Source organism: Myotis yumanensis, unplaced genomic scaffold, assembly GCF_028538775.1.
Source record: "Myotis yumanensis isolate MYYU_CA2020_CCGP unplaced genomic scaffold, mMyoYum1.0.hap1 SCAF_9, whole genome shotgun sequence".
NCBI lineage: Eukaryota > Metazoa > Chordata > Mammalia > Chiroptera > Vespertilionidae > Myotis > Myotis yumanensis.
The window spans coordinates 63,126,928-63,152,645 of record NW_027223760.1 but is presented as its reverse complement, the minus strand read 5'-3'; the positions used below and the strand labels follow the sequence as shown (position 1 = coordinate 63,152,645).

Genomic DNA, 25,718 nt, shown 5'->3' with positions numbered 1-25,718 from the left:
TGACCTTTATTGTGGTAAATAAAGCACATATGTACATACGTCGAAATAACGGAACTTTTTTTTATAATAGGAGATGGCAACGTAACCACGAAACAACATACATCAAGTCCGAGGTAACCCAAGGACTGCCTGTATAGGTGCTCTCCCTCCCCAGAGCACACCCTTCCCTTTCTTTCCTCCCTCCCTCAGGTGAGTTACCATTACCTTCCTCTCTTCCAAACTCTAAGGGCCCTTCCTTTGCCTCTATAACTTGTTCCTAAGCCCATTTCTTTAACAAATTGATTCTTCTACCTGTGATTTTATAAAATGTTCTTATAAAAAATTGAGGTGTAATTGACATTGTTAGTTTCAGCTATACAACATAGTCCAATGTTTGCATGTTACAAAATGACTTCTCTATGTGGATTTTGGACATGAGTAAACATAGATCTAACACAACCAGATGAATCCTAATCAAAAGACTTATTTTTCAGATGGAATTTTAACAAACTATATTCTAAGTATTAAAATTTCACATGAAACTAATTTTCATCTTCCCACACACAAAAAAAACCCCCACACATTTTTGTGGAGCCACACGTCTGTGGGTGTTTCTACATTCATGATAAAGGCAATCAGATTAAGAAAAAGTCTAATCACAAAGGAATATAAAACTATTTATTAACCACTGTTTACCAGTATTTACAATAAAGTAAACAATATACAGTTGGGTAACATTCTGTTTACTACAAAGCTATTGTTTTTCCTGGCTTTTGTTGAACCAGTACCCCAAATACTGAGTCTGAGCCTACATGTAAAGACTGAGTTGGAGTAAAGAGAAAACATGCAGACCAAGAGTTTAGATTACAAAAAGTCTGTTCTTCCATTTATTCCAGCAGGTCCCAAATTGCCAAGGTCTCTAACAATCTGATTAGGTATCCATCAATAATGTCTTACACATTCCATGACCCTATTTTTTAAGTCAATATAGCATAGGGATTTAAACTTCTTGTAAAGGAACATTTTATGAGGTGAAACCTTTAAATAAGTGTTGCTTACCTAATTAAAACACATCAGGGTTTGCCTACTTTTCTCATTTGGGTGAGGAGGTTATTGGCAGTGATAAAATTTTCCTTTCAGGGGTTTTGCAAATAAACTTGCATTTATGATTGTAGATATGGATTCTTATATGTCTACTTTAAATTGTCCAATTTACGCTGTTTACATTATATTTAAACTGTCCAATTAATTATAAATTATCTAATTTCAAAGGTTAAAAGCTTCAGGAAAAATTTCAATTTAACTTCAAATGATTTTTTTTCTTAGGTTGCTGAAAATGATGGCAGTTCAGAAACATGAGCTTATCTATGGTTATGAAATGGTTTTGTTTTGGTAAAAAAAAAAAAAAAAAAAAAAAGAAGAAGAGAAAACCATTTACATATGTATACACACCTACCAATTCCCGCCCTCCCCAATAAACAAAAAACCAACAATGATCCTTAGGCACATACAAATTCTGACTGAGTAATGACTATGGAGATTTCCCTCAGCATTTAGAAAAACTTCTCTAACGCAGAGGAAAAAATACAACATGGTATCAAATGTTCTTTTCTGATAAAGGAAGCAACTACAGAAAGCTTTTGTTCAAAGTAACCAGTGCTATAGATGCAACCCCCCCAACAACTCCCCAGCACTACTTCAAAACAAACATATCAAACTTGATTTTCATTATAATGTAGTTCTTTCTTCACACTAATAAATCAAAAAAAAAACCAAGACCCAGATTTTATATATATGTATAAATATATATAAAAAGCAATGCAAACAATTATTGGGCTTCGTCTTCTGGACAAGAATGCCAAGTTAGCCTTTCTTCATAGAAAGCAATTACAATTTGAGGACACTTCATATTTGCCTCTTTTGCCAGCACCAGATCAGCCTCATCTGAATCTTTCCTGTTGTGAGGAAAAAAAAAGTTCAGTTAAAAGTCTAAACCCTTTTTGTCAAATGAGAATTGCTCAATACATCTTAATTTAATTAGATTATTTAACAATTCAGGAGGATTATGAGGTACTTATGCCAGGGTTCCAATAAAATTTCATTTTATAAAACAGACCAGTTTGCTAATCTTTGCTTTGAAATATCATTAGCAAAAGTAAGTAGAATCATCCCTTCAGCAGATAATTATTCTCTATCTAATGATAAAAACTATAAAACCCTTTCTACATAAAGCCTCACAGGAAAAAAAAAAAAAGCCCATTGCCCTGACTGGGTAGCTCAGTTGGTCAGAGCATCGTTCCAATATGTTAAGGTTGCAGGTTCCATCCCCAGTCAGGGCACCTATTAAGAATCAACCAATGAATGCATAAATAAGTGGAACAACAAATCAATGTCGTGTCCCCCCCACCCCCCCGCCCCTCATTATCTATCAAAAAAAAAAAAAAAAAAAAAAAAAGCCCATCTATTTGTACTTTATATATAACAGTAATCACCCACACGCTTACCATTTCATAAGAAACATTAACTCTCCACTGCTGTCTGTGGCACCAATTATTCGTTCAGGATCAAGACCTCTGGCAAAGCCTCTTGGTTTATCAGCCTGTTTAGAAGTTAAATTATTATTTGCATTTATGTTTCCACACAGCAAATTAACATTAACTTCTAATTTGTTTTTGTGACATATAACTTTTAAATAAAAACCTTTCAACAGTGAAACAAATTATTAGAACACACACCACATTTAATTCAAAACACATCATAATTTCTATTAACCTAACCTTACATGCAGAAAAAAAAAATCTGGATGTCTAAAAGTATTCTGAACCAGAAATTAAGAAAACAGACAAACCAATACCTTTATTTCTGATAACTTTAATAATTTAATAATTACAAATCCTTAAAGTTAACATTTCAAATCACTTCCAGGAATTAGCCTAAATTACCTATATTTATGAAGCACATACAAAAATAGAAACATCAAAATAGTAAAATCTACAAAACTCAAGATTAATCAGTATTGTAATCAATCTGAATAGTAAGAAATCTTGATTGTCTTCACATGCCTCCACCAATTATAACACAGCAAACCAAATATAGAACTGTCTACTATTAAGCCACACATTAAAAATATTTGCAAAACTGTAAAATATGCTTCACATTTAAAGTTATTTTTTCATGAATAGTTACGAAGATACAATAGATTTTGTCATTCTTAAATGAATATATAAATACTTTAGAAGTTTCTATTTTAATCATATCCCACTGGTCATTTATACGTATAACCTATATAAACAAAAGTTCTTTGGAAGCCTCAATAATTTTCTGGAGACCAAAGTTTAACAGCTGCTTAGATCAATAAATCCTTTCACCCCATCCAGACTTTTACATCAATATCCCAGACTCTGAAGTCAGATGCCTAGGTTACTTAGAATAATGGCTCTAACCTCTACTAGCTGCGTAGCTCTGGGCAAGTTAACCTCTTTGTGGTTTAGATTACCCCCCAAAATAGGAAGATTTGTATTAGCTATGTTACAGACTTTTCATGTATATGAAATACAAAGTAAGTTATTATCTAGAAGACTGCTTGGCACAATGTAAGGGCTAAATGCATGAAAATTCACTACTGTAATTAAACAGTGCTTCTGCAGAGCACGTGGTTGACTTTTAAATTACATACAGTAGTCCCCATTTATTCACTCACGAAAATATGTTCAAGACCCGGTGGATAGTACTAAACCCTACACACGTTTTCTCCTACACACTTATCTACAGTAAACTTTAATTTATAAATTAGGCACAGTAAGAGATTAACTAGTAATAAAAAATCATAACATTGTAGAAGTTATATAAATGTAGTCTCTCACAATATCTTATTGTACTGTACTCACCCTTCTAGTGATAATGTGAGATGGTAAAATGCCTACATGACGAGATGAATGACGTAGGCATTATGATGTAGCATTAAGCTACTAATGAATGACCTTCTGATGATATGTCAGAAGGAGGATCATCTGGCTCCAGGTGATCCTGGATCATTGAGCCATGACAATGTTGATGGTTGGATGTCAGGAGCAGAAAATGTTGGTTGGAGAAATTTAGTATTTTTGGAACCCAGTTGACCACAGGTAACTGAAACCTCGGATATAAGGGGACTAATATATACTGATTCTTCACATTGTTACTTTTTTGTTTTGACTGCTAAAGTATCCAGAACCAAATCTATAGCCAACCTCTGTTTCTCCTCTGTAAAATGGGGATAATACCTATAATCTTAATAGAGATGTCATGAACATTTAATGGATTATCTGTAAAGTATATGGCATCTAGTTCAAATGATCAAATTTAAAATATAAAGATCTTATCAAGAAGTCTGTATTGTATGTTTAGTCACCAAGCCTAAATACTAATTAAGAACAAAGACCCTTTCCCAAATTACCATATCCAGTACAAAGGGCAAATATAATTTGTTTTGAAGTTGAAAGTAAGCAGAGTTGTGATTTGCCTAAAGCCACAGACACCAGTTAACAAAGATTAGAGCATGTAGTGAATACTAAACCAAGTGCTTCAATTCACGCCAATAAAAAAAAATATTATCAAAGATTATGTCAGAATCAAAGTATCATTTGGCATTACTTTGATAATGGAAAGATCACATACCAAAGTACTTTCTTGTGGTCAAAGCTGTTAATGGTCAACAATCAGGATGAGCTATGTGGACTGTTTTCAAGGACTGCTAGTCTTAGATCATAGGAACCATACCCACGAATCTACCCAAAATAACACTAGCACAATTTAAATTAAGCCTTTTAAAAAGGCGTTTAAATCATATTTTAAAAGCATTAAAGTCTTTAAAAGTATCCTAAACATCAAGCCATCAACCTTTTACAAAAAGCCAGTTTGGTGGGCAATATTTTATACTTACAGCATCTCTTTTCTTCTTTGATTTGCTATCATCAGATTCACTGTCAGATAAAGACTTTCTTTTTGTACCATCTTTTTCTTTACCAGCTTTTTGAGAATTAAGAAATGCTTCAATTAACTCTGGACAATCTAAATTTTCTTCAGGTTCCCAAGTATTGTCAGCACTGCATTCAGTTAAAAAAAAGTTCATTCGATTAAACATGGTTTATCACCGTCATCCAGATTCACTTAACATATATCTGAAAAGTCCTGTGCTAACCACTTATTCCCTATCCCTCAACATTCTTTTAACACAATGTGATCATACTTCCCTTATGTCTTCTTTCACAGTTCCTATCCAAGGAGGCAATCTGCTATATTACCCCAGGTTAATAAATTCTGATTCTAGCAGAATAACTGGAGCTAATATTTTTCCAAATTATAAAAACAACCCACTTAAAAATGTGAATTCCTAATTCCCACTGTAAATCACTTTACTAGATTAATCAGAAGATACGCAGAATTAGGGTCTCCAATACTGTGATTTAAAATAATTCTGGCCGAAACCGGTTTGGCTCAGTGGATAGAGCGTCGGCCTGCGGATTGAAAGGTCCCAGGTTCGATTCCGGTCAAGGGCATGTACCTGGGTTGCGGGCACATCCCCAGTAGGAGATGTGCAGGAGGCAGCTGGTCGATGTTTCTCTCTCATCGATGTTTCTAACTCTCTCTCTCTCCCCCTTCCTCTCTGTAAAAAATCAATAAAATATATTAAAAAAAAAAATAATTCTGAGGCATTTTCAAACATGAGATAGTTCCTCCAATTTCTGCTGAGTGCTCAAATTGGGAAATGATATAAAGGAGGGATTGGCAACAGAAACAAAGTTAAACCCAACCTTCTGACTTTTACATTTTTAATTGGTTGGAAAAATATTTCAAAATGAAAATTATAAAATTCGAATTTCAGGGCCCATAAACAAGGGCTGGAAAGAAAACAAGTATCAATTACCAAATGTGAAAGTATGATCATCCTTCAACAGTGATAGGCTTGCAAACTTTGTGTGCTCTGATCCAAAAAAGCCTTTACACAGATAGAATGAAACTAATCATTTTGGAGATGCTGGGAAAGGTGCTATTAACCTCTGGTTTCAACTTGGTTTGCTGATTCAGACTTCACAATTGGCAAACCTAAATTAGAGGGTGAAGGAGGACAAGAGCTGAAGTGGAGCCTCCACTCTGTAGCGTTCTTTTCATTACAGCCTTCTATATTACCTGACACATAATACATAGGTTCTCAGTCATACTTAGTAGTCTTCAGTTTGGGGAGAAAGGGAAGAGTTAGCTCCCTAATATTTAATGGGTGGGACAAAGAGTTTTTAATATGCCAGGAGGTTAAAAAACAAACAATAAAAACCAACTCTCTACCATATGAAGGTTATCAATTTGGGTTAAATCAAACTGGTTAAATCTAATTCAAAAATAGTTCAGGCTTATTTGTTTGGTTCAGCTATTTATAGGAGAATTTTCTAGGGGTACATTATGAACTTATGATAAAAACTTGAATTCAAGTAAGGGTACTGAAAAGATAAAATAGGAAAACCTAAACCTTCCATTCATTTCATACTTCCCAAACTGCTAGGAGGATGCCTTAAAACGTGAATGGTGGAGATAGATTACAGGTAGTTGAAGCCTAATAATGTGACTATCATACTCATCTCCATCATGCTCAGAAAAATTTTTGTAGATTTCTACCTATCCATTATTAATAGTTGTTGCCCATGGAGCCTCACTGTTTTTGTGGTGTAAGACAGAAGAGAATTCAAGCACATTAGCACACGATAAACATTAAGAATGAAATTTCTGCATCCAAGTTATTCACAAGACAACTAATATAAGCAGTTATGAGAACAACTAGTAACAAGGATCACGAGGAACCAGGGAGTTTAAAATGCCCAGGCTCTACTTCTTATAGAGATTTAGGATACAGTAAGAATTGGACCATAACCAGCACTTCTGTTTAATACCCACTGGTCTACACTATAGACCCTCCATGTTTGTTAGTGCCCTCCTCATGTAAGGAAGTGATGTAGATTGGGTATGCTAATTAATTAGTACAATAGCGACATTGAAATGCATTACATAGCCCTGGCCCATGTGGCCCAATGGTTGGGCATCATTCTGTGCACTGAAAGGTTGCTGGAATGGAGTAGGGGGCTTGCAGGAGGCAGCTGATCAAGGGCTTGCTCTCATAGCACTGTTCTTCACTTCCTCTCCTTTCCTCTCTAAAAAATCAATTTAAAAAATACAACACAAAAAACATTACACAGCACTACAATTAATTCTATAATTTGACGCTCCAAGGTAATCAACTAGTCTCAAATTTGCTTGGCTAACCTGTAGGCTAAGAACTTGGTTCTTTTTAAACAGAACTCTAACAAGATACCCCGAATTAAAGGAATTAAAAAATTTAAAGAAACCTATGGGGAAACTGATAAAAGATCTCAGGTTGAAAACAAGTTTTAAAGGCCGCTTAAGTGCACTTAAACATAAAATGGATTCACTCACTCTGTGAATCCTTTCCACTTCAGGAAATACTCCACCTTCCCATTCACTACACGTCGGTCCAATACTTTTTCCACTACAAATTCTTCAGGCTCTGCCTCTTCAACTTTTTTACTCTTTCCATTCTGTTTCTTTCCCATTTTTTGCTAAAAAAAAAAACAAATAAAGAAAAAAAGAATTAAAAAATATCTTGTTTTTTGGGTACATTTTAAAGGCTAAATTGCTTATATTATTGTTGAATTTGACACCTAAATTTTTAATTCTATATCCCAGGGTAGACACTTCCTGGGGGGAAAAAAACCCAAAAAACCAACAGATACTAATACAAAAAATAAATATGTAATTAAGCTGATTTCGCTTAAACCTATTACTCACCACCTTTCAATTAAACAATACAATAAAAAACACTGTGTGGAAAATACTGTTATCTTTTCCTGGTCTATTTCTACATCATCTACAAGACTGTGTTTACTAGTTTTCACTCAGTTTAACAACACAGCCACTAGATGGTATTAGGAGATTAGACAGAGGAGAGATAACTAGCACTGACAGATCTTAGTAAGTGAACCATATATCAGTGAAATCATCATATCCCCCACACTCTCAGACCCCCTTTGCCAATTCAAATACCAATGTTAAAAGCCTCAGCAATATAGAAAAAGGTTAACTGCAATGAAAACATGGTTCAGAATCCTAGTATCAGTCACAGGATCAATTAAGGAGACCATGACTAGATTAAAAAGGACAAGATTATTTTTTCATAATCTCTATTGATAATATATATTACTGAACAACTGGAACAAAGCTATAAATGCTGTCATTTCAAGATGTCAAAATGCTGGATCAGTTTAATTGTGGGGGGAAAAAAAAGAATCCTCCTTGGTTACTCAAAAGTTTAAATTGGGCCATGGCTAGGTGGCCCAGTTGGTTGGTGTGTTGCACCATACACCAAAAGGTTTCAGGTTCAATAAGCGGTCGGGGCAAGTATAGGAGGCAATCAATCAATGTTTCTCTCTTTTTAAAATCAATAAAAACATGTCCCTGCAGGTAAGGATTAAAAAAAAAAAAGTCTAAATTGGTAGCCAACAAAATTCACTTTTAGCTTAGTTTTCTTTTTTCAAAGTATAACACTTAATAGAGAAGCAGGAAACCAAGCCCAAATCACTGTTTTCTAATAATTTAAACAGATTTGTTATGAGAGGACTGAAAATGAGTAAACTTTTAAAAACCCCACATAACTAGCCCGGCCGGTGTCGCTCACTGGTTGAATGTGGACCTATAAACTAGGAGGTCACAGTTCCATTCCCGGTCAGGGCACATGCCCAGGTTGCGGGCTTGATTCCTCAGTGCAGGAGGCAGCCAATCAATGATTCTCTCTCATCATTGATGTTTCTCTCTCTCTCTCCCACTTTCTTCCTCTCTGAAATCAATAAAAATATATTTTAAAAAATATAAAAGCAGAAAAAGACAACAGAATACCGGAAGATTGCAAAATAACATTTAAATTATGTAGTTATTTAGAGGTACACACACATATTACTTGGGCACTGCACCCAATCAGGTAATTTTCTGCTTCTGTGCAGTACAAGGAAGGTAAGCATGGTAGTGGGAAGAATGAAGAAAAATTGGGTGTGAACAAAAGCTTATTAGACACTAATCATAAATGACAAACAAAATAGGTCCATGAGGATTAAGAGATGTACAGAATAAAGATGACAAAAAATAAACACTGAAAATGAAAAGGATAAACCCTCAGGCTAGATAAAATTATTTAATAAAGATAAAAAATTGTGTACAAAATCAATTTAATCCTATATAATAAAAAGTTAATATGCAAATTGACCAAATGGTGGAAGGACCGGTCGCTATGACGTGCACTGACCACCAGGGGCAGACGCTCAACGCAGGAGCTGACCCCTGGTGGTCAGCGCCAGAGCCAGAAGCCTGGCTCACACAGCGGCAGTGGCAGGAGCCTCTCATGCCTCCACAGCAGTGCTAAGATGTCCAACTGCTGGCTTAGCAGGGAGGGAGTCTAAGTTATCAGCTGGACATCCCCTGAGGACTCCCAGACTTCGAGAGGGTACAGGCCAGGCTGAGGGACCGCCGCCGCTCCCGCTCCCCCCCCCCAGCGCAAGAATTTTGTGCACCAGGCCTCTAGTTTTAATGTAAGCATCTACTTGCTTTCTGTACTCATATTCATCCTCCAAGTACCAAGCATAGTTAGCTCCTTTCCCATCCAATATTTGGACATAGGTGACCATAAAGCCAATTCAATCACATACACTTTGGTTTACTGATTATGGAATTTGAAAGTTCAATTCTGAAGGGGCACAGAAGAAGCTTTGTGCTTTTTCCACTGATGGCTTTGGTGAGAATCATTTGCACCATCGGCTCACCAGACAGGTTTTATATTTCGTATTTCCCAGGATATTTCATTTACATGTGCACTCTAATGATGACACAAATTATAAATCACCAACTTGCCCTTTAGTGTATAATTCAAGAAGAAAATGTACAAACCAAAACCAAATGTTTTGCTTTATTTAGATGTCAATACCTTTATATACTTAATGTTGTTATTAATGCAGTGTGTCGGAATTAAATACTGTGGAAATCATAACTTTGAATTTCATGATTCTCATGTGAATATCCCAGTTTTTTAAACTTATAACTTGACTGAATGTACAGTGTCTTTACACATTTGTAGAACTTTAAATGAAGCCTAAGAATAAAACTTTGGCTTTAAGAAAAAAGTTATCTGCTCATATGCTCCATTCTTCTCTCCTTACAGGATAGATGTGCAGTTTGGTTCATTTTGTATATTAAAAAAGAATGGGCAATGATTCAAATTTAAGGCCCTTGTGTATTTTAGAGTAAGTTTGAGATATGACAAAGTGCCCAAAGTATTTGAAAGAATCAATGAGTCTTGAGCCAGTCTAACTGGGTATCTGTTCTTTAATCTGGGCAATACTGCAAATACTTGATTTCTCTAGAATTCAGTACACAGTGAGTTAGGTAACATGACAATCAACAAAGGCTTTCCTGCTTTGTCCATACTTGTAGTCTTCCATGTTACATACATTTGTGCACTTTTACTTCAAGATAAAAATCTATTCATTAATATTCATACTGTGGTATACTCAAGTTTAGGCTCCCTTAACTTAATCAAAATATTAGGCCAAATCAATAATCATCTCCATGTAATGAGTTCGTTTTTGCAGCTAATTCTTTCCATAACACTGGGGGGAGAGGGCACTGGGGAATATAAATGGATGTAAATTTCTCAAACACTGAAATGCAAAGTTATAATTTTCAGAGGAAAAATTTGAGTTAGATCCTTACGTATTTCAGGTTTTTATTAACTTACCAATGTAGTTTTATTGGAGGCCATTTTTTATTGCAGACTCCAAGAGCTATTACTAGAAAAATGCATGACAGTTAAAACGAAGTTTGCATGACACAGAAAGGTAGCTAAACACAAGTGTCGTTTGGATCCCCCCCCCATGTATACAAATCCACTGAGCAGCAATGTGAACTGCTGCGTAAGTTATTAGTAATATATTCCTGGGAGTGTATCAGTATTCCAACCCAGTGGTCTAGAAACCTCATGGAGACACCGGTACTAAGACAGCTTTACAGGCAAAAAACTGCAGACATTCCCCGCCCGCCCCCCCAACACAAATCTCATTTACACCACACTCAGTATTTAAGGATGGCCAAATATTCTGGTTCAACATCAGACCCAATTACCCAATCAAAACGATAAAGTGCCGTGAATTTTCCCTCGAGGCCTCCTTCCTAAGAGTTCTAAGAGTCGCCTAGGTAACCCTAACTTGGTTTCTTCTTGGAAACCTTCCCTCTTTCCAGTCACTCGTTAAAAAAACTAAACGGAAAACACACCACGATGCTTCAGTACCGTTTGGTGCCGCTTGAAAACAAACCACCCCCGTGGCACCTCCGTCCGCTCCCCCGAGCCCGGGTCCCCGCCGCCGCAGGAAGCCAGGCACCCGGCCCCGCCCCCGCCCCCACTCGGGAGCTCGGGCCTCGTGGTCAGCGCATCCGCGGGGAGAAACAAAGGCCGCGGCGCGGGGGCTCAAGGGCACTGCGCCACGGGGCCCGCGCCTCCGCCCGCCCGCCCGCGGCGGCCACGTAACGGAGCGCCGGCCGCAGCCGGAGAACGCGCCGCCCCCCCCAAAGAGGCCCCCGTCGCGACCACGCCGGGGAGGGGGAGGGGGGCCTCCCGTTTTGATCGGCGATGGGGGAGGGGAGAGATAAATGCGCTTTGTCTCAAAATTAGGCGGCTGTCGCCGGTCCTCTACCCTCTCAAGGAATCTCAACCCCACGGCCGACGCCGGCACCGCGCCAGGCCCGCGGCGGGGTCTCCCCTCGCCTCTGAGCTCCTCACCCCCACACCCCGCCTCGGGGTCGGGTGGGGAATGGCCGGGAGATGGGGACCGGCTGAGGGGGGGGGGTCCCCAAGACGCATCTTAAGCACCACCTCCGTGCGATCGGTGGAGAGAGAGACAGACACCGACTTCACCGCCTCCGAGCAGCTCCGCGTCCCGAGGCTCCGGCTCCTCCGGCGTCTCCGGCCCTGCGCGCCTTCGGCTCCAGCCACTAACGAGGGGGAGGGGGCCGGGGAAACGCGCGCGGGGCTGCGCCGCGAGAGGGATTGGCGCCGCCCAACGCTAGGCGACCGCGAGGGGCGGGGCCGACGGGCGCGCGCCGGGAGGGGGAGGGGCCGCGGGCCGCGCGGTGCCTGCCGGGAGTCGCCGCCCAGGCCCAGGCCCAGGGGGAGGGTGCTGGCCGCAGCGGCACTCACGGTTCGTGGGGCGGCGCCAGGGGGTCCCGGGAGGGGCGGGAGAGGGAAGGAGGGGTGAGGGCGAGGAACAAGGTCTTCAGGGCGGGGACGTTTCGGCTGCGCTGCGGCGGCGCTGGCGCCAAAACCGGACTCCGCCCACTTCCTCGCTCTGGGGGTGGGTATCTCCCGATGCCGGGAGGTGGGTGGTGAAGGGAACTGGGCTGGGGCGGGATCGGGAACGAAGGGTGCCCTTCGGCCCCCGAGACTGGACTCCACAGATCCTCCTGGCCAGGGTCAGGTTGGCGGAGCGCGCAGTGTAACGTGTTGGCTAGAAGTGGCTTCGGGTGTACCCGGAAGGGGCCGAGTCAGCCCTCGGCGCCGGGGGAGGGGAGGGGGAAGGAGAAGAGCTGCGGGGAGGCCACAGATTTCTCCGGGGCAGCAGGCCAGGAGGGAGCACTGTCCAAGGCTGTGCTGAGGGACGGGGCCTCGGGGCTGCGGATCCCGCTCCACCCGACAGCTTTAGTCTCCAAGGGCGCGACCGTTTCTCACCTGCCCTGCGCTCAAGCGGGGGCTGGAAGCCGGCTCCAGCGTGGGGACTGCGCCGCCGCGAGCCTCCCGCGATTCACGGAGCCGGCTTACGCCAGTGACGCCCCGCGCTCCCCGGGGCGGGGAGGAGGGCGGAGTCCACCGTCGGCGTAAGGAGGGCGTGGAGGGTTCCCGCCATTGGCGGCAGTTAGGGAGTTCACGCAGCGCCCTGACGTAGGGACGCGTCGGTGGGAGGGAAGGTTCTAGAAAAGCGGCGGCCGCGGCCGGAGCGGCATTAGCAGCGGCGCCGGCTCAGCGTGCGGACGTGCCTCTAGCCTTGTTGTTTCTCCAGCGGCGGCAGTTCTCACTACAGCGCCAGGACGAGTCCGGTTCGCGTGCGACCGCGGAGATCTCTCTCATCTCGCTCGGCTGCGGGAAATCGGGCTGAAGCGACTGAGTCCGCGATGGAGGTAACGGGTTTGAAATCAATGAGTTCTTGGAGAGGGCATGGCGCGGCCGTTGGCGCCTTTGTGGAAGCCGGCCCCCCCCCCCCTCCCCTGTCTCCCGGGAGAGCGGCCGCGGAACTGGGCCACTCCAGAAGCGGTTCGTCCCAGGACACGATCGCAGAGGGGCCCTTGGCCGAGGCCTGTTTGTGCAGCACGTTCCCCACCCTTCAGCCTCCCGGCGCCATTTCCCTTGGCTGGGGGTGGGGGATGGGGATCGCCCACATGGCGGACGCAGCCCCGCTTTAGGGAAAGTGGGGCGTGGAGGCGGGAGGTGCTTCGGCCCCGTTACCGCAGGCGGGCGCGGGGGCCCCGGCGTCCCCGCGAGCGAGCGCCCCGGCGGGTCCGGGGTCCCCCGGAGCGAGGCTGCGGCGCCTCCCCTCCCCCTCCCCCGGGAACCGGATTTGGCGGCCGCCATTTTCATTCCTCTCCGTCCTCGCCGCGTTTTCCTTTTTAACTGTCCGAATGCTGCTACGTGGCCTCCCTTACCAAAGAATAGAAGTGGGCCACTCTTTTTCTTCCTCCCCGGGCCGGTTTCGTGCGGTTTTGAGGCGGGTGCCGAGTGTTTTGGGTGCCCGGCTCTGTGAAAGTCCTGCGCACGTCGTTAGAGGCGCGCTCCCTTCCTCTCGATGAAATGGCGCCATTGCGTTCAGAGCCACAGCGAAGGGCGGGCGGGGGGGGGGGGGGGGGCGAGCTGGTCGCACCGCTGGAGAGCCTCCCGGTAAAGCGTTGAGCCCAGTTTTAAGGCGACCCAAAGCACAAAGAAAACATTTTGTTTTGCAGTGCTTATTTCTCTGAATAACGGTTTTTTCCCCCCTGGTCTGCGGTGACTAAAAAGTCAGTTTTGCAACCAACTTTACAATTAGAAATAAAACCAAAATTAGGACCCATCAGATTAGTACCCGTTATGAGTAGCTGTGGGGAAGGTTATAGCTGCGGGCGTATTCATTTTCCTGAAGGCCTCCCTTTGAATTGTATTTTTCGTAGTCTAAAAAATACTTTTACCTGTAAAATTATTCTTTACTTGTTAAGACCATGCATTCTTGTAAGTAATCGGAAGTGAAATAGAAATGATGATCCTTCAGACTTTTTAAAAAACACGGCTCAGTCCTTCAATGCGTGTATTGCTGTAGATGGGTTTTTGGCTGTGCCGCTATGTATTTGAACTTTGTCACTTGCTTTTTTTTCATTTATGTTTGCAATCATGGTTGATCATTACATTGATAAGTATAAGGAATCAAGCGGGGGGGGGGGCGGTCTACCTGGGCATTTTCTTTCACTCTGTGTTCCCTTGTAAAATAAATTTGTAATTGATAGTGGACATCAGGTAAGTTTGGAGAAAACTGAGGTAAGTAAGCTTTTGCTTTTGTTAGTGATTTGAAAAAATTGTATATGCACTTCTTTAATCTCAGTAATTTACTTGGGGTTTAAAACCTATTTTTCTGACAATACAGTGTTTAGCAAGTAAAATTAGCTTTAAGAATTCATATTCCAATATGCAAAGTAATCATTTTAATATATTGACATTTAAATGTATTAGGAGCTGGTTTGATAATTGGTTAATCTTGAAATTTTTTTCAGATTCCTGAAAGCAGTTAACAGTAAAAAAAATGTCTGACTTACTTATCAGTGTATTTTTTTGTTAATGGGAGAATGTCACGCGCTCAGGGAGAAGTCTGCATATGACTGGGTTGAGTTATAATGCTATTTGGGAATAAAATTTCCTGTTGTATCGAAAGTCACATTAATTTATATTGCACATGCATAGCAGTTGGTCATGGACAGCAGAACTAATTTTTAAAAAAATGTATTCACCTGAAAACCAGACGACCTCCAATCCATACTTTTCAGCTCCAAATTCAGGACTGATAAACAGCTAGTTATTTGCTTGCTGGTTTGTGGGGATTAAGAGATTTCATCCCAGGCTTTTATCCTTTTTGCTTATAAAATTGTAGAAACACGTATGTTGTATAGCTTTGTCAGATGTCCAATAATAAGTTCAATATGCTTGAGCTTTCTGTGTTTTTTCCCCAGTGGTAGTAGTCACAGTGCTCATTTAAATATTTTTGTTAAAATTTAGAAAAGTGAAGTGCTTACAGTGAATGTATTTTACTGACTTAATAATGGTTGTTAGCCCTATATTCAGCTTGTTTCTGAATTGTCAATTTAAGTACCAGAAATTGGAGTGCCCACGAAATCATGGTTATTACTTTTTAAGATATAAACAATCTTTAGTTGGTCATGAAGATCAGTCCGTGTTGGTCAGAGAGTGAATTTTAAGGACGTTTTGCTACATATATTGAACATTTAAGTTTTTACCCCAATCGAAAGTAGTTGGTAAATGGGGAAAGGATTTTTTTCTTATTGCGATACATTAAATCTCCACCAGAGGGAGCAAATGAAAGAAATGAAACACTTTAAATCCTAAATGGTAAAAACTGAGTATTTAATGTTAAATTCTGTTCTAGGATATAGGGTTGAATGCGATTTCTGATGAGAATTTCTTAACTCTTCAATGACCAGGGAATAGATTTGCTCCTTTCTCTTCAGAAAGTATTTTAAGTGATACTGAATGTATGAGAATTAATGTCAAGTAAGTTTAAATGAAGCATATGACTTTGAAACGTGTAGTACCTCTGACGAAATTTTTTGGTGTAACACAACTAAATATACAGTTTAACATATGGTTTAAATTTGATGTAAGTTTTTTTTTTCCCTCCAGAAAACTTTAGAAACTGTTCCTTTGGAGAGGAAAAAGGTACTCTGCCAGCAGGTCACCTTATATTTAAGAATTTAAATTCCTGCATACAAAGAGAAAATGTAAATAAAAATTGAAATGGTGTTTTCCTTTGCAGAGAGAAAAGGAACAGTTCCGTAAACTCTTTATTGGTGGCTTGAGCTTTGAAACCACAGAAGAAAGTTTGAGGAACTACTATGAGCAATGGGGGAAACTTACAGACTGTGTGGTACGTTAAATACATAAAATTGCCTTTACATACTAGTCCTTCAACTGTTGGGCTGATTTGTTTAACCCTTTGAGTGCCAACCAATATCTTAGGAACTATGCTAAAATTGCCAAGGCATTTTTGCTGATTTTACAGCAGTTTGGGATAAAAATTATGATAGCGCTCCCAGCACTTTTGGGGAAAGTCAGGAGGAGCGCGATCACGCTCCCTGGCACTCTAGGGGTTAAAATATTGAGTGAATCCTGGAGAAAATAAATCTCTGTTCTTAATTTAAAAACGCTCTTAATTGAACAGATAACTAGATCAAATGCTGGTTTCCCTTTGGTTTTAAAGGTAATGAGAGATCCTGCAAGCAAAAGATCAAGAGGATTTGGTTTTGTAACTTTTTCATCCATGGCTGAGGTTGATGCTGCCATGGCTGCAAGACCTCATTCAATTGATGGAAGAGTGGTTGAGCCAAAACGTGCTGTTGCAAGAGAGGTGAGCATAGCATAACTTCGTGCAATAAATGTGAAGAAAATTTTGTCCCACTGAAGATAAAATGTAAATTTTGAAAGAACTTAATTCTTCTTATCCAGCTCAATTTAAGCTATGGTGGTTTACCTGGAGTAGCTTATTTCCTAAAGACGAGTTTCTTATTCATAAGCTGTTGCTTTACTTGGTATTTTATCATAGGATAGAAACAATTTATGGTAGTACCCAGAGATGCTTTCAATCATGTTTAGTTTCTGTGGTCATGAATTGACCCCCCTCCCCCCCCCCCCCCCCCCCCCCCCAACCTTCTACTACAGGAATCTGGAAAGCCAGGGGCTCATGTAACTGTGAAGAAGCTGTTTGTTGGTGGGATTAAAGAAGATACTGAGGAACATCATCTTAGAGATTACTTTGAAGAATATGGAAAAATTGATACCATTGAGATAATTACTGATAGGCAGTCTGGAAAGAAGAGAGGCTTTGGATTTGTTACTTTTGATGACCATGATCCTGTGGATAAGATTGTGTGTAAGTGTATAAGATTGTGTGTAAGCACTAGCTGTATGCCCCTTTTATAGATTAAGTTTTGGGTATGTTAATACCTACATCTTTATTTTTTATTTATTTATTTTTTTAAAAAATGTATTTTATTGATTTTTTACAGAGAGGAAGGGAGAGGGATAGAGAGTTAGAAACATCGATGAGAGAGAAACATCGACCAGCTGCCTCCTGCACACCTCCCACTGGGGATGTGCCCGCAACCAAGGTACATGCATGCCCTTGACCGGAATCGAACCTGGGACCCTTCAGTCCGCAGGCCGACGCTCTATCCACTGAGCCAAACCGGTTTGGCAACCTACATCTTTATTAAAAGGCAAACTTTAAGTTATAATTTATAGAATGCTGATTTAAGTTTGAATTTTCCCTTCCAGTGCAGAAATACCATACCATCAATGGTCATAATGCAGAAGTAAGAAAAGCTTTGTCTAGACAAGAAATGCAGGAAGTTCAAAGTTCTAGAAGTGGAAGAGGAGGTACCTTTTAGTTCCATTTTTTTTCTTTTAAAGATTTCTTTGTGTAAGTGCTTGTTACTAATTAGGGCACTTATTGTAGGCAACTTTGGTTTTGGAGACTCTCGAGGTGGTGGTGGAAATTTTGGACCAGGACCAGGAAGTAACTTTAGAGGAGGATCTGGTAAGTTTTAAGTTCTAAATATTGAAGGATGAATATGCTTGATTGGAAAACTGCGACTCATATTTGATTAGAATCATGAAATCAGCTTAATTTTTAGATGATATTCTTAACTTTTTATAAGTAGATGGGATATTCTGATTTGGCTAGGTAAGAGGTAGTAGTTAAGACATAATCTTAAAGCTAATGAAGGACAATTACAGAAATCCCTTTTGTGGTCTTTAAGAACATTTAAAATGGCTTTACAACCACCTTAAAAAACTACCAAATAACTCTGAATAGTGAGTGGAAATACCATAGAAACTTTACTTGTGGGCTTAAAAACGTTTATATCTTTGTTAATTGTTTTTTTATTTAGACTTCAAGTAATTATCTGAATAAAATAATGTGGACCCCATTAAATGTCATTCTTGTGTAAATAAATGGAACCTCTTAAATTGAGGTTTGCCAAGTCCAAGCCCGCAAATCAGGCAGTTATCTTGACAGTGAGGTTTAATGAATTATACTTTGGTGTGTTTATTTTGAAGAATAAAGTACTGATACTAATGTTCAGCATAAAGGGAGATGGTTCCTAATCATCCATAGGTTATAATAGAGAATATGGAGGAAAGGAAGATAAGAAACCTGAATAGGGTATATTAATCATAATTTTTTCCCCCCCTAACAGATGGCTATGGAAGTGGTCGTGGATTTGGGGATGGCTATAATGGGTATGGAGGAGGGCCTGGAGGTCAGTTTCTTAAACATTTTGATATATGGGGCTTAAAAAGATTAAATCATGCTGTGTGTCCAGTTTAATATATACATGAGGTTTTTCTGTGTCTTCCATTTTACCTTTGATGAAAAACTTTAAGTGATGGTGGTTTTAGTCATTTGGCTTTTCCTGTAATTCACACCTTAGCTTTTGTATAGCTGAAGGAAAGAGTATACTTGTGGTATAGAGTGCAAGATCATTTGGGTGAATTTTAAATGAGAATTTAAAGATGCCATCCTGTTTCTCAAGCAAAAGAATTGGACATAGCTGTGATACTTTATGTATTGATTCCCTGAAGAAGTATAGGGCATTAGATATGACCATTATCAACATGTAAGGGGAATATATGTAATAGCAATTATGTTGCTTTAATTCTTAATAAGACTAGTCCCCCAGGATAACTTCCCAAATGTCACCAAAGGAATATTTCCAAAATACACAAGGGTGCTGTTGGGTTCAGGTAAGGTTATGAGCCACTGTTACATATTAAATGATATATTAGATGTTTTGTTGGAATACAGAAAAGGTTGACATCTGCTGGCAAATTCCTAGTAAAGACATTTCAAAATGAGCTAGCAAAACACAGATTTTTGTCACAAATTACACATACCTAAATTATACCTACATATTTTCAACTTTGCTTTGAAATCCAAATTAATTGCCCATCAGTTTGCTTATTTCTGATACCCCCATTTCTATTCAGGTGAAGGGTGTAGTGAGCATATTTTTAGGAAACAAATCTGAGTTGGGAACTTTGAATCTTTTGGACCACTTAAGGTGATGGGGGTGGCTCTTGTTTTATTAGCTTACACCTCATCTGCCCTTAGAAACATTAACACAAAATACAAGGTACCTTAAACAGAACCATTAATACCTTTAATTTCAGGGAAGAGCAGTGACACTAATAGGTATTTGTCTCTAATGGTTTTATCAAGTTGGTTGTGGGTGTGTATTTCTCACCCCCAGATGTTTAACGGGGATACTTTGTTCTGCCCTTGAGGCTGTTCTAGAAGAGATTTCATAGAACAAATATATTACTTATAAAAAACATGTTTTGGAAAGCTGGAAATGGGTTTGATAAGACAGTTCAAATGGCATTGAAAATATTAAGTAATTACTTAAAGGCTTATTTTATAATAGGTGGCAATTTTGGAGGTAGCCCTGGTTATGGAGGAGGAAGAGGAGGATATGGTGGTGGAGGACCTGGATATGGCAACCAGGGTGGGGGCTACGGAGGTGGTTATGACAACTATGGAGGAGGTAATAAATTCACCTGCAACCTTTATGTGGGAATTTGGAGTGGAATTAATGACTTTTCTTTCATTTCAATGTTGTCAATAGTTGCCTTAAAATTGTAGAATTGTAGATAGGTGTTTTGCATTTATTCTGATTTGCTTTTTTGGGAGATTTGTTGTAAATACTTGGCATGTATCACTGTTTAAATTTGTTAATTCTGAGGGTCATTATGCAAAACTTGAATTTAAACTTTTTTTTTTACAGGAAATTACGGAAGTGGAAATTACAATGATTTTGGAAATTATAACCAGCAACCATCTAACTATGGTCCAATGAAGAGTGGAAATTTTGGTGGTAGCAGGAACATGGGGGGACCATATGGTGGAGGTAATTTGTTACATTCTTTAAGTCATTTTGTGGGGTTAAAGGGAAGGATTAGTCTCTGACATGATTTGAATGGCAAAGATAACATGCTCATGATTTTATAGCGGGGGGGGGGGGGGGGGGGGGACTTTTTTTCTGCCAAGAGCCATTAGGATATAACATTCAAGGACAATACAAAGTTATCAACTTAAAAAGTAGCCTGCTATATTTGGTCAAACATTCAGTTTACTCCTCTAATGCCTTACAGGGCCAGATCAAATGATTTTGAGAGTTGGAAGTTCCCCACCCCTGGTTTAAAAGGTCATTGAAATTCCCAGAAATAATTCAGTTGTAATTTCAGCTTGGATTTGGTGTGATGAATGGTGGGAACTTATGGAGCGTAAAATACAGGGTGGGGCAAAAGGAGGTTTACAATTCATAGGGAAAATAATACAATAATTAATACAAGAATAAATACTGTTTAATGTATTCACAACTGTAACCCTACTTGTACTCCACCCTGTATTTACAAGTTAGGAAAGTAGGTTAGATATTTTGTGGGGGGGTTGTTTGTTTTTTTATCCCTTGGCTGATTATATGAGAGCCAAATAAAATTGCCAAGCACATAGCAAAGTGTTTTTTAAATTTGAATGAGTTGTCTCTTAAATGTTAACTTAATAAGTTAATCATAAATCATTATTCAAGTTTTTATGTAGTAGGGCCAAATAGATTTCTTATGCCTCTCAGTATTTTTTTAAATATACCTTCCTTACTGGCTCCAAATGATAACCCTCTAAAAGAGTAGGTTCAGTCATACCTGGATAATTTATTTTGGAGATAATTAGAAACAATGGTTCTGATATGTTTTAAAGCCCATATATAAATATAAGGTACAATTAATTATTATGCTGATTATGGGAAATGAAGTAAGTTTCCTTTGTCATGTTCTAGGAAACTATGGTCCTGGAGGAAGTGGAGGAAGTGGGGGCTATGGAGGGAGAAGCCGATATTGAGCTTCTTCCTATTTGCCATGGGTAAGTAGCTTTTGAGTTTTACATTATTACTGTCTTGGGGAGACCTAGCTGTCAGGAGTAAAAGCTTTTTAGGATCATGTTATCTTTCCTTAAAACCTGGTTAGATGGATAATTTCATAACCTATTTTTTTTTTACTCTTTACTTCTGTTGAAACAGGCTTCACTGTATAAATAGGAGAGGATGAGAGCCCAGAGGTAACAGAACAGCTTCAGGTTATCGAATAACAATGTTAAGGAAACTCTTATCTCAGTCATGCATAAGTATGCAGTGATATGGCAGAAGACACCAGAGCAGATGCAGAGAGCCATTTTGTGAATGGATTGGATTATTTAATAACATTACCTTACTGTGGAGGAAGGATTGTAAAAAAAAATGCCTTTGAGACAGTTTCTTAGCTTTTTAATTGTTGTTTATTTCTAGTGGTCTTTGTAAGAGTGTAGAAGCATTCCTTCTTTGATAATGTTAAATTTGTAAGTTTCAGGTGACATGTGAAACCTTTTTTAAGATTTTTCTCAAAGTTTTGAAAAGCTATTAGCCAGGATCATGGTGTAATAAGACATAACGTTTTTCCTTTAAAAAAATTTAAGTGCGTGTGTAGAGTTAAGAAGCTGTTGTACATTTATGATTTAATAAAATAATTCTAAAGGAAATTGTGTAATTATAGACTTTTTATTTTAAATAAGTTAAGGAGTGGGTAGTATAACTAAGGTCCATTGCAAAGCTGTTGTTATATTTGTGTAAGATAAATGCTGGTCAGATATAAGTGTGTTGTCTGCAATTCATCAGGATTAAATTATCTAGATAACTTAAGGGATATCTCTGCAAGGAGAAACACCTTTTTAGATCTTTTAGATGCTGCTTCTTCAATGCAAGGAAAGGAAATAACCCCAGCGAGGTACTCTTCAGGGATACAGGTCTAGTACAAGAAAACTCTTGGCGGCTACTAAGTTCAGCCAGTCTTAAAAAATTGTGCTGTTTCTACAAAGCTTTTAACTACAGTAGTTTATAAGGATGCCAACGAAAGCTGAGGGTGTAGAGCAAATAGTTCTAAGCTTCAGTTAAACTTCTTTAGGTAAGATCTTATTTACTTTTCCTTTCTTAATTTTCCTCCCCAAAAGATAAACTAATACTCTTCAATGGTCTTTCAGTATAGTGGTTCTTAGTAGTTTAACATAGCTATAAATTGAGTTTAACAATTTATAAACTCAAGAGAATAATTTCATAAACCCTGTCTTCCAGTCTGTCATTTAAATTATTTTGGTTGTGTGTGTGTGTGTCCCCCCCGCCCCCCCCCCCCGCCCTTTTCTTTCTTTCCCATCCCCCTCTCCCTCTATGAAGATTCAGGTGCTTAACATATCATTTTTTTCCCTGCTGGAATTTTAGCATTGATATGAACCATGGACAAGTATATTCTGCTGCCACAAAGACTGTAAAGTGCTTCATTTCAACAGCTGAGGCAAGCCAAGTGATTAATAAAGCTTTTCTTGGTTCCTTCAGTGGTGTTGGTAGTAAAATGGTAGGTAAAAGTTAGGCTGCAAGCTCAATAAACCATGAAATTTCCCATCGTTAACATCCATGTGTATTCACGTTTCTTGGATCAAGCATTTTGAGTGAACTGGGGTTTTTATTAAAACATTTTGCTTTACTCAATAGGGTTCTAGTTTTACATGCTTATCAGGACTAGGGTAAGGAGATAGGTAGGGCTAAATGGTTGAATCAGATAATAGTTTATATTTACAGTGTCTGTCTACATTATGAATCCTGTATGCATTTAATACTAAATACTGGGGTATGAATGTGGTGATTCTTTCCCAATTCCCTATCTTATAGGAGAGATACAGGTTTGCTGCTGAAATTCCATTTCTTAAATGTCATCAGAGTTTGATTGCCTGGCTTTATTGCCTTTTCAGGAAAGTGATAATCAGGGCATATTCTGCTGTATGCACCAGTGAGTCTTCTTTGATCCTAAGACCACCACAGAAGTTATTTAGGTTCTTTGGACAAACATGATAAACTTCTTCAGATACTTTTTTTTTCCTTTGGCAGGAAGGTGTCTTGCTGCAGGTAACTAATGAAGAAGTGGTCAACCACAGAGTCTTCAAGAAATAAGAAATTCTGTACCATCTGAAAGTAGTTGTTGGTGCCTTCATTTAAAAAAGCACTCTTTTAAGATTAAAGGCAAATGTTTTCTGATAAAATACAAACTTCATTTAGTATAGGTTCTTAATATAAAACAATTACAAGTTGAGTATTGTTTGTAAAAATAACATCAAATCAGCCAGAGAGATAAATGTATCATGTTTTAAATTAGGTTTTGTGAGTAGACAGATTAAAGTTCTATTTTAAATATAAAGTTTTATAAAATAAATACTTTTGTATCCAAATACTTGGTGTAATGTTTACACATAAGATGTGTGAATCTTGTTCTATAAACATTCAGTTGTCTAAAGAATTGCCATCCCTTAGGTTTTTAAAGCAGTTTCTCAAAACTGTACACATTGCCATTTTTTTCTTTTAATAGACATGAGAAAACCATTGTGGACGTTATTGGCTGTCCCTAATAAAAATGCCATTCTTTTATACACTATATTCAGCGTTGGAATGCTGCTCTAGTTTTCTGGCTTTACCATGTGCGTTCAACGTCCCTGGTGCCGTTTTAAAAATGTATTACAGGCTTTTAAACAGATTGTCCAGATTAAAATTTGTCATTCTAGTTTCTTAAAGTGGTATTGCATTTTACACTGAGTATTGGGTAGCTGTCTTTAAAGGGTTTAAGTATGATGGATAAAATTTAGTGAGTGACTTCAATATTTACCTAAAATAACAAAAAGCATAAAAACATGAAATACCAAGGATGTCTCATTTTCTTTGGTTTTGATAATATGAAGTATCAGGTAAGTCAAACTAAGGATGGCTAACAAAAGCTGTTTTTGTTTCAAATAAATATTCAAGTAAACTGTTGAATACTCGGCTTCACATTAGGAAAATAACTTTGAAGGTTTCAGAAGTGTCTAGCTTGACAACTAAGTTGGACTTTGAGGTGTAAATGAAGTCCGAAACCTTAAAACACCCAACCCTTAAGCAACAGATATGCACTGTTTTGGCTCAGTGGGTAGAGCATCAGCCCACAGATAAAGGGTTACAGGTTCAATTCTGGTCAAGGGCATGTACCTGGGTTACAGGCTTGATCCCGGCCCCAAGCAGGGGCGCACTACAGGAGGCAATGAGTCATTTTTCTCTTCCCTCCCACTCTAAATACCAATGGGAAAAATGCCCTCTGGTGAGGATTTTAAAGTGTTAACACCTAATAAACTAAATGAAGTGGCTTTTGAAACAATTTCCCTTCTAAAGGAAGGTAACTTTGGGGCAGTACTTTGAACCTTTTTCGTCTGGCATACCAAAAATATTGCTGATAGGACAAAAATAGGCATAAGAAACAATGCTACATAAAGACCAATAAACTTGTGATCTTGGTATTTACAAGTTAACAATTTGAAAGCAATTTACCTGATCCTGGTTGAAGGTCAAAATTGCAGTGGTGACAACTGGAAGTTTCATCCAAATGGCATGACAGGACTGGCAAGCTGGTTTTGGCTATTTTCCCTCAGCAATCCCAAGAATAAGAAATCCAAAATAGGGCCGATGCTACTAAGTCACACTATTGTGTATTCTGATGGTTGCATAGTTTACTCATGATTACTGAGGAGCAAGCATGATTAGAAAGCTGGCTCCCACACGGATCTTAGAACTGGATCTTCATGTGAGATTTTCAATAACCCAGTTTGGTTTAGGAATGGAAGTCAAGTTGCCCTCTAAAAATTATTCTAACTATTAGTACTTGTACTAAATGTTTAAGTTCAGTAATTTAGGGAGGCTTTAAAAGAAAGTTCTTTAGTAACAGTTAAAAAGTGGGTTACGCATCTTTCCAGAGATAACACTAATAGCTAGAGGGTCTTGTTTGAGCTCAACATGTTGATTTTATATACTTGCCCCAAAATTTTATCTCGCTTGTTGAGGATGTTCAGCAGGACCTTCTTTTGATGGGTGCAGGAAGGAAATGAGATGCCAAGCCTGGGATACTCTGCTGGATTTCACTTATAAACAAATGGGAGTTTTATGATAATTTCAGGAATAATACTATATTTGAAGGAGATAATAGCTTTGTTAGAATTTAAAATGGAATTTTGGTTTGGGTCAATTAAGAAAAAGATGCTTCAAGGAAAATGCCATAGAAAATGCTTTAAGGAAGCCAAGGGCTAACTGCAAACAAAGCTGCTCATCTTAGGGGTCTAGATCTCATGGGCCACTTAAGATTTGTTTTTAAACCTCATACCAAATAATTGGTAGCACATTTTATACAAACCTTGTTTTGATGGAATTGTTTCTCAGTTCAAAGTCTTAACTGCCTACTCATGTTAAGATTAACTGGTCTG

The 25,718-nt window shown here is 39.2% G+C and overlaps 2 protein-coding genes across 13 annotated transcripts; one reads left to right on the top strand and one right to left on the bottom strand.

The window, feature by feature from the left end:
* Window positions 1-638: 638 nt before the first annotated feature.
* On the bottom strand, window positions 639-12,902 carry CBX3 (chromobox 3). 5 transcript variants are annotated; one of them, XM_070424464.1, is made up of 6 exons: window positions 12,788-12,902; window positions 10,805-10,856; window positions 7,441-7,583; window positions 4,901-5,063; window positions 2,484-2,578; window positions 639-1,934 (listed from the first exon to the last, which is right to left on the bottom strand). In XM_070424464.1, the coding sequence occupies exons 2-6, from the start codon at window positions 10,826-10,828 to the stop codon at window positions 1,808-1,810; spliced, it is 552 nt and encodes a 183-aa protein (XP_070280565.1). In that variant the 5' UTR covers window positions 10,829-10,856; window positions 12,788-12,902; the 3' UTR covers window positions 639-1,807. The 5 variants fall into 5 exon arrangements, with proteins under 5 accessions (XP_070280565.1, XP_070280563.1, XP_070280564.1 ...); XM_070424462.1 differs by lacking the exon at window positions 12,788-12,902 and adding an exon at window positions 11,936-12,084; XM_070424463.1 differs by lacking the exon at window positions 12,788-12,902 and adding an exon at window positions 11,973-12,084.
* On the top strand, window positions 12,423-23,872 carry HNRNPA2B1 (heterogeneous nuclear ribonucleoprotein A2/B1). Of its 8 annotated transcripts, XR_011472669.1 has the most exons (14): window positions 13,056-13,233; window positions 15,989-16,024; window positions 16,122-16,232; window positions 16,566-16,712; window positions 17,024-17,234; window positions 17,639-17,740; window positions 17,820-17,900; window positions 18,565-18,627; window positions 19,792-19,911; window positions 20,152-20,274; window positions 21,202-21,284; window positions 22,129-22,357; window positions 22,669-22,801; window positions 23,332-23,872. XR_011472669.1 is itself a non-coding variant. In XM_070424456.1 (13 exons), exons 2-12 carry the CDS (start codon window positions 13,228-13,230, stop codon window positions 21,261-21,263), a joined length of 1,062 nt encoding a protein of 353 aa, XP_070280557.1. In that variant the 5' UTR covers window positions 12,423-12,536; window positions 13,116-13,227; the 3' UTR covers window positions 21,264-21,284; window positions 21,442-22,110. The 8 variants fall into 8 exon arrangements, 5 of the variants coding, with proteins under 5 accessions (XP_070280557.1, XP_070280558.1, XP_070280559.1 ...); XM_070424456.1 differs by lacking the exons at window positions 22,129-22,357; window positions 22,669-22,801; window positions 23,332-23,872 and adding exons at window positions 12,423-12,536; window positions 21,442-22,110 and having other exon boundaries at window positions 13,116-13,233; XM_070424457.1 differs by lacking the exons at window positions 22,129-22,357; window positions 22,669-22,801; window positions 23,332-23,872 and adding exons at window positions 12,687-12,933; window positions 21,442-22,111 and having other exon boundaries at window positions 13,116-13,233.
* Window positions 23,873-25,718: the final 1,846 nt, after the last annotated feature.

Coding starts and splice junctions, on each gene's coding strand:
- CBX3 (XM_070424464.1), bottom strand. CDS start 10,828: ATGGCCTCCAATAAAACTACATTG. Junction 5,064..7,440: donor AAGTGGAAAGGATTCACAGA/GTGAGTGAATCC, acceptor AACTGAATGCAG/TGCTGACAATACTTGGGAAC. Junction 1,935..2,483: donor TTAATGTTTCTTATGAAATG/GTAAGCGTGTGG, acceptor TCCTCACAACAG/GAAAGATTCAGATGAGGCTG.
- HNRNPA2B1 (XM_070424458.1), top strand. Junction 16,233..16,565: donor GGAAACTTACAGACTGTGTG/GTACGTTAAATA, acceptor TTGGTTTTAAAG/GTAATGAGAGATCCTGCAAG. Junction 19,912..20,151: donor TTATGACAACTATGGAGGAG/GTAATAAATTCA, acceptor TTTTTTTTACAG/GAAATTACGGAAGTGGAAAT.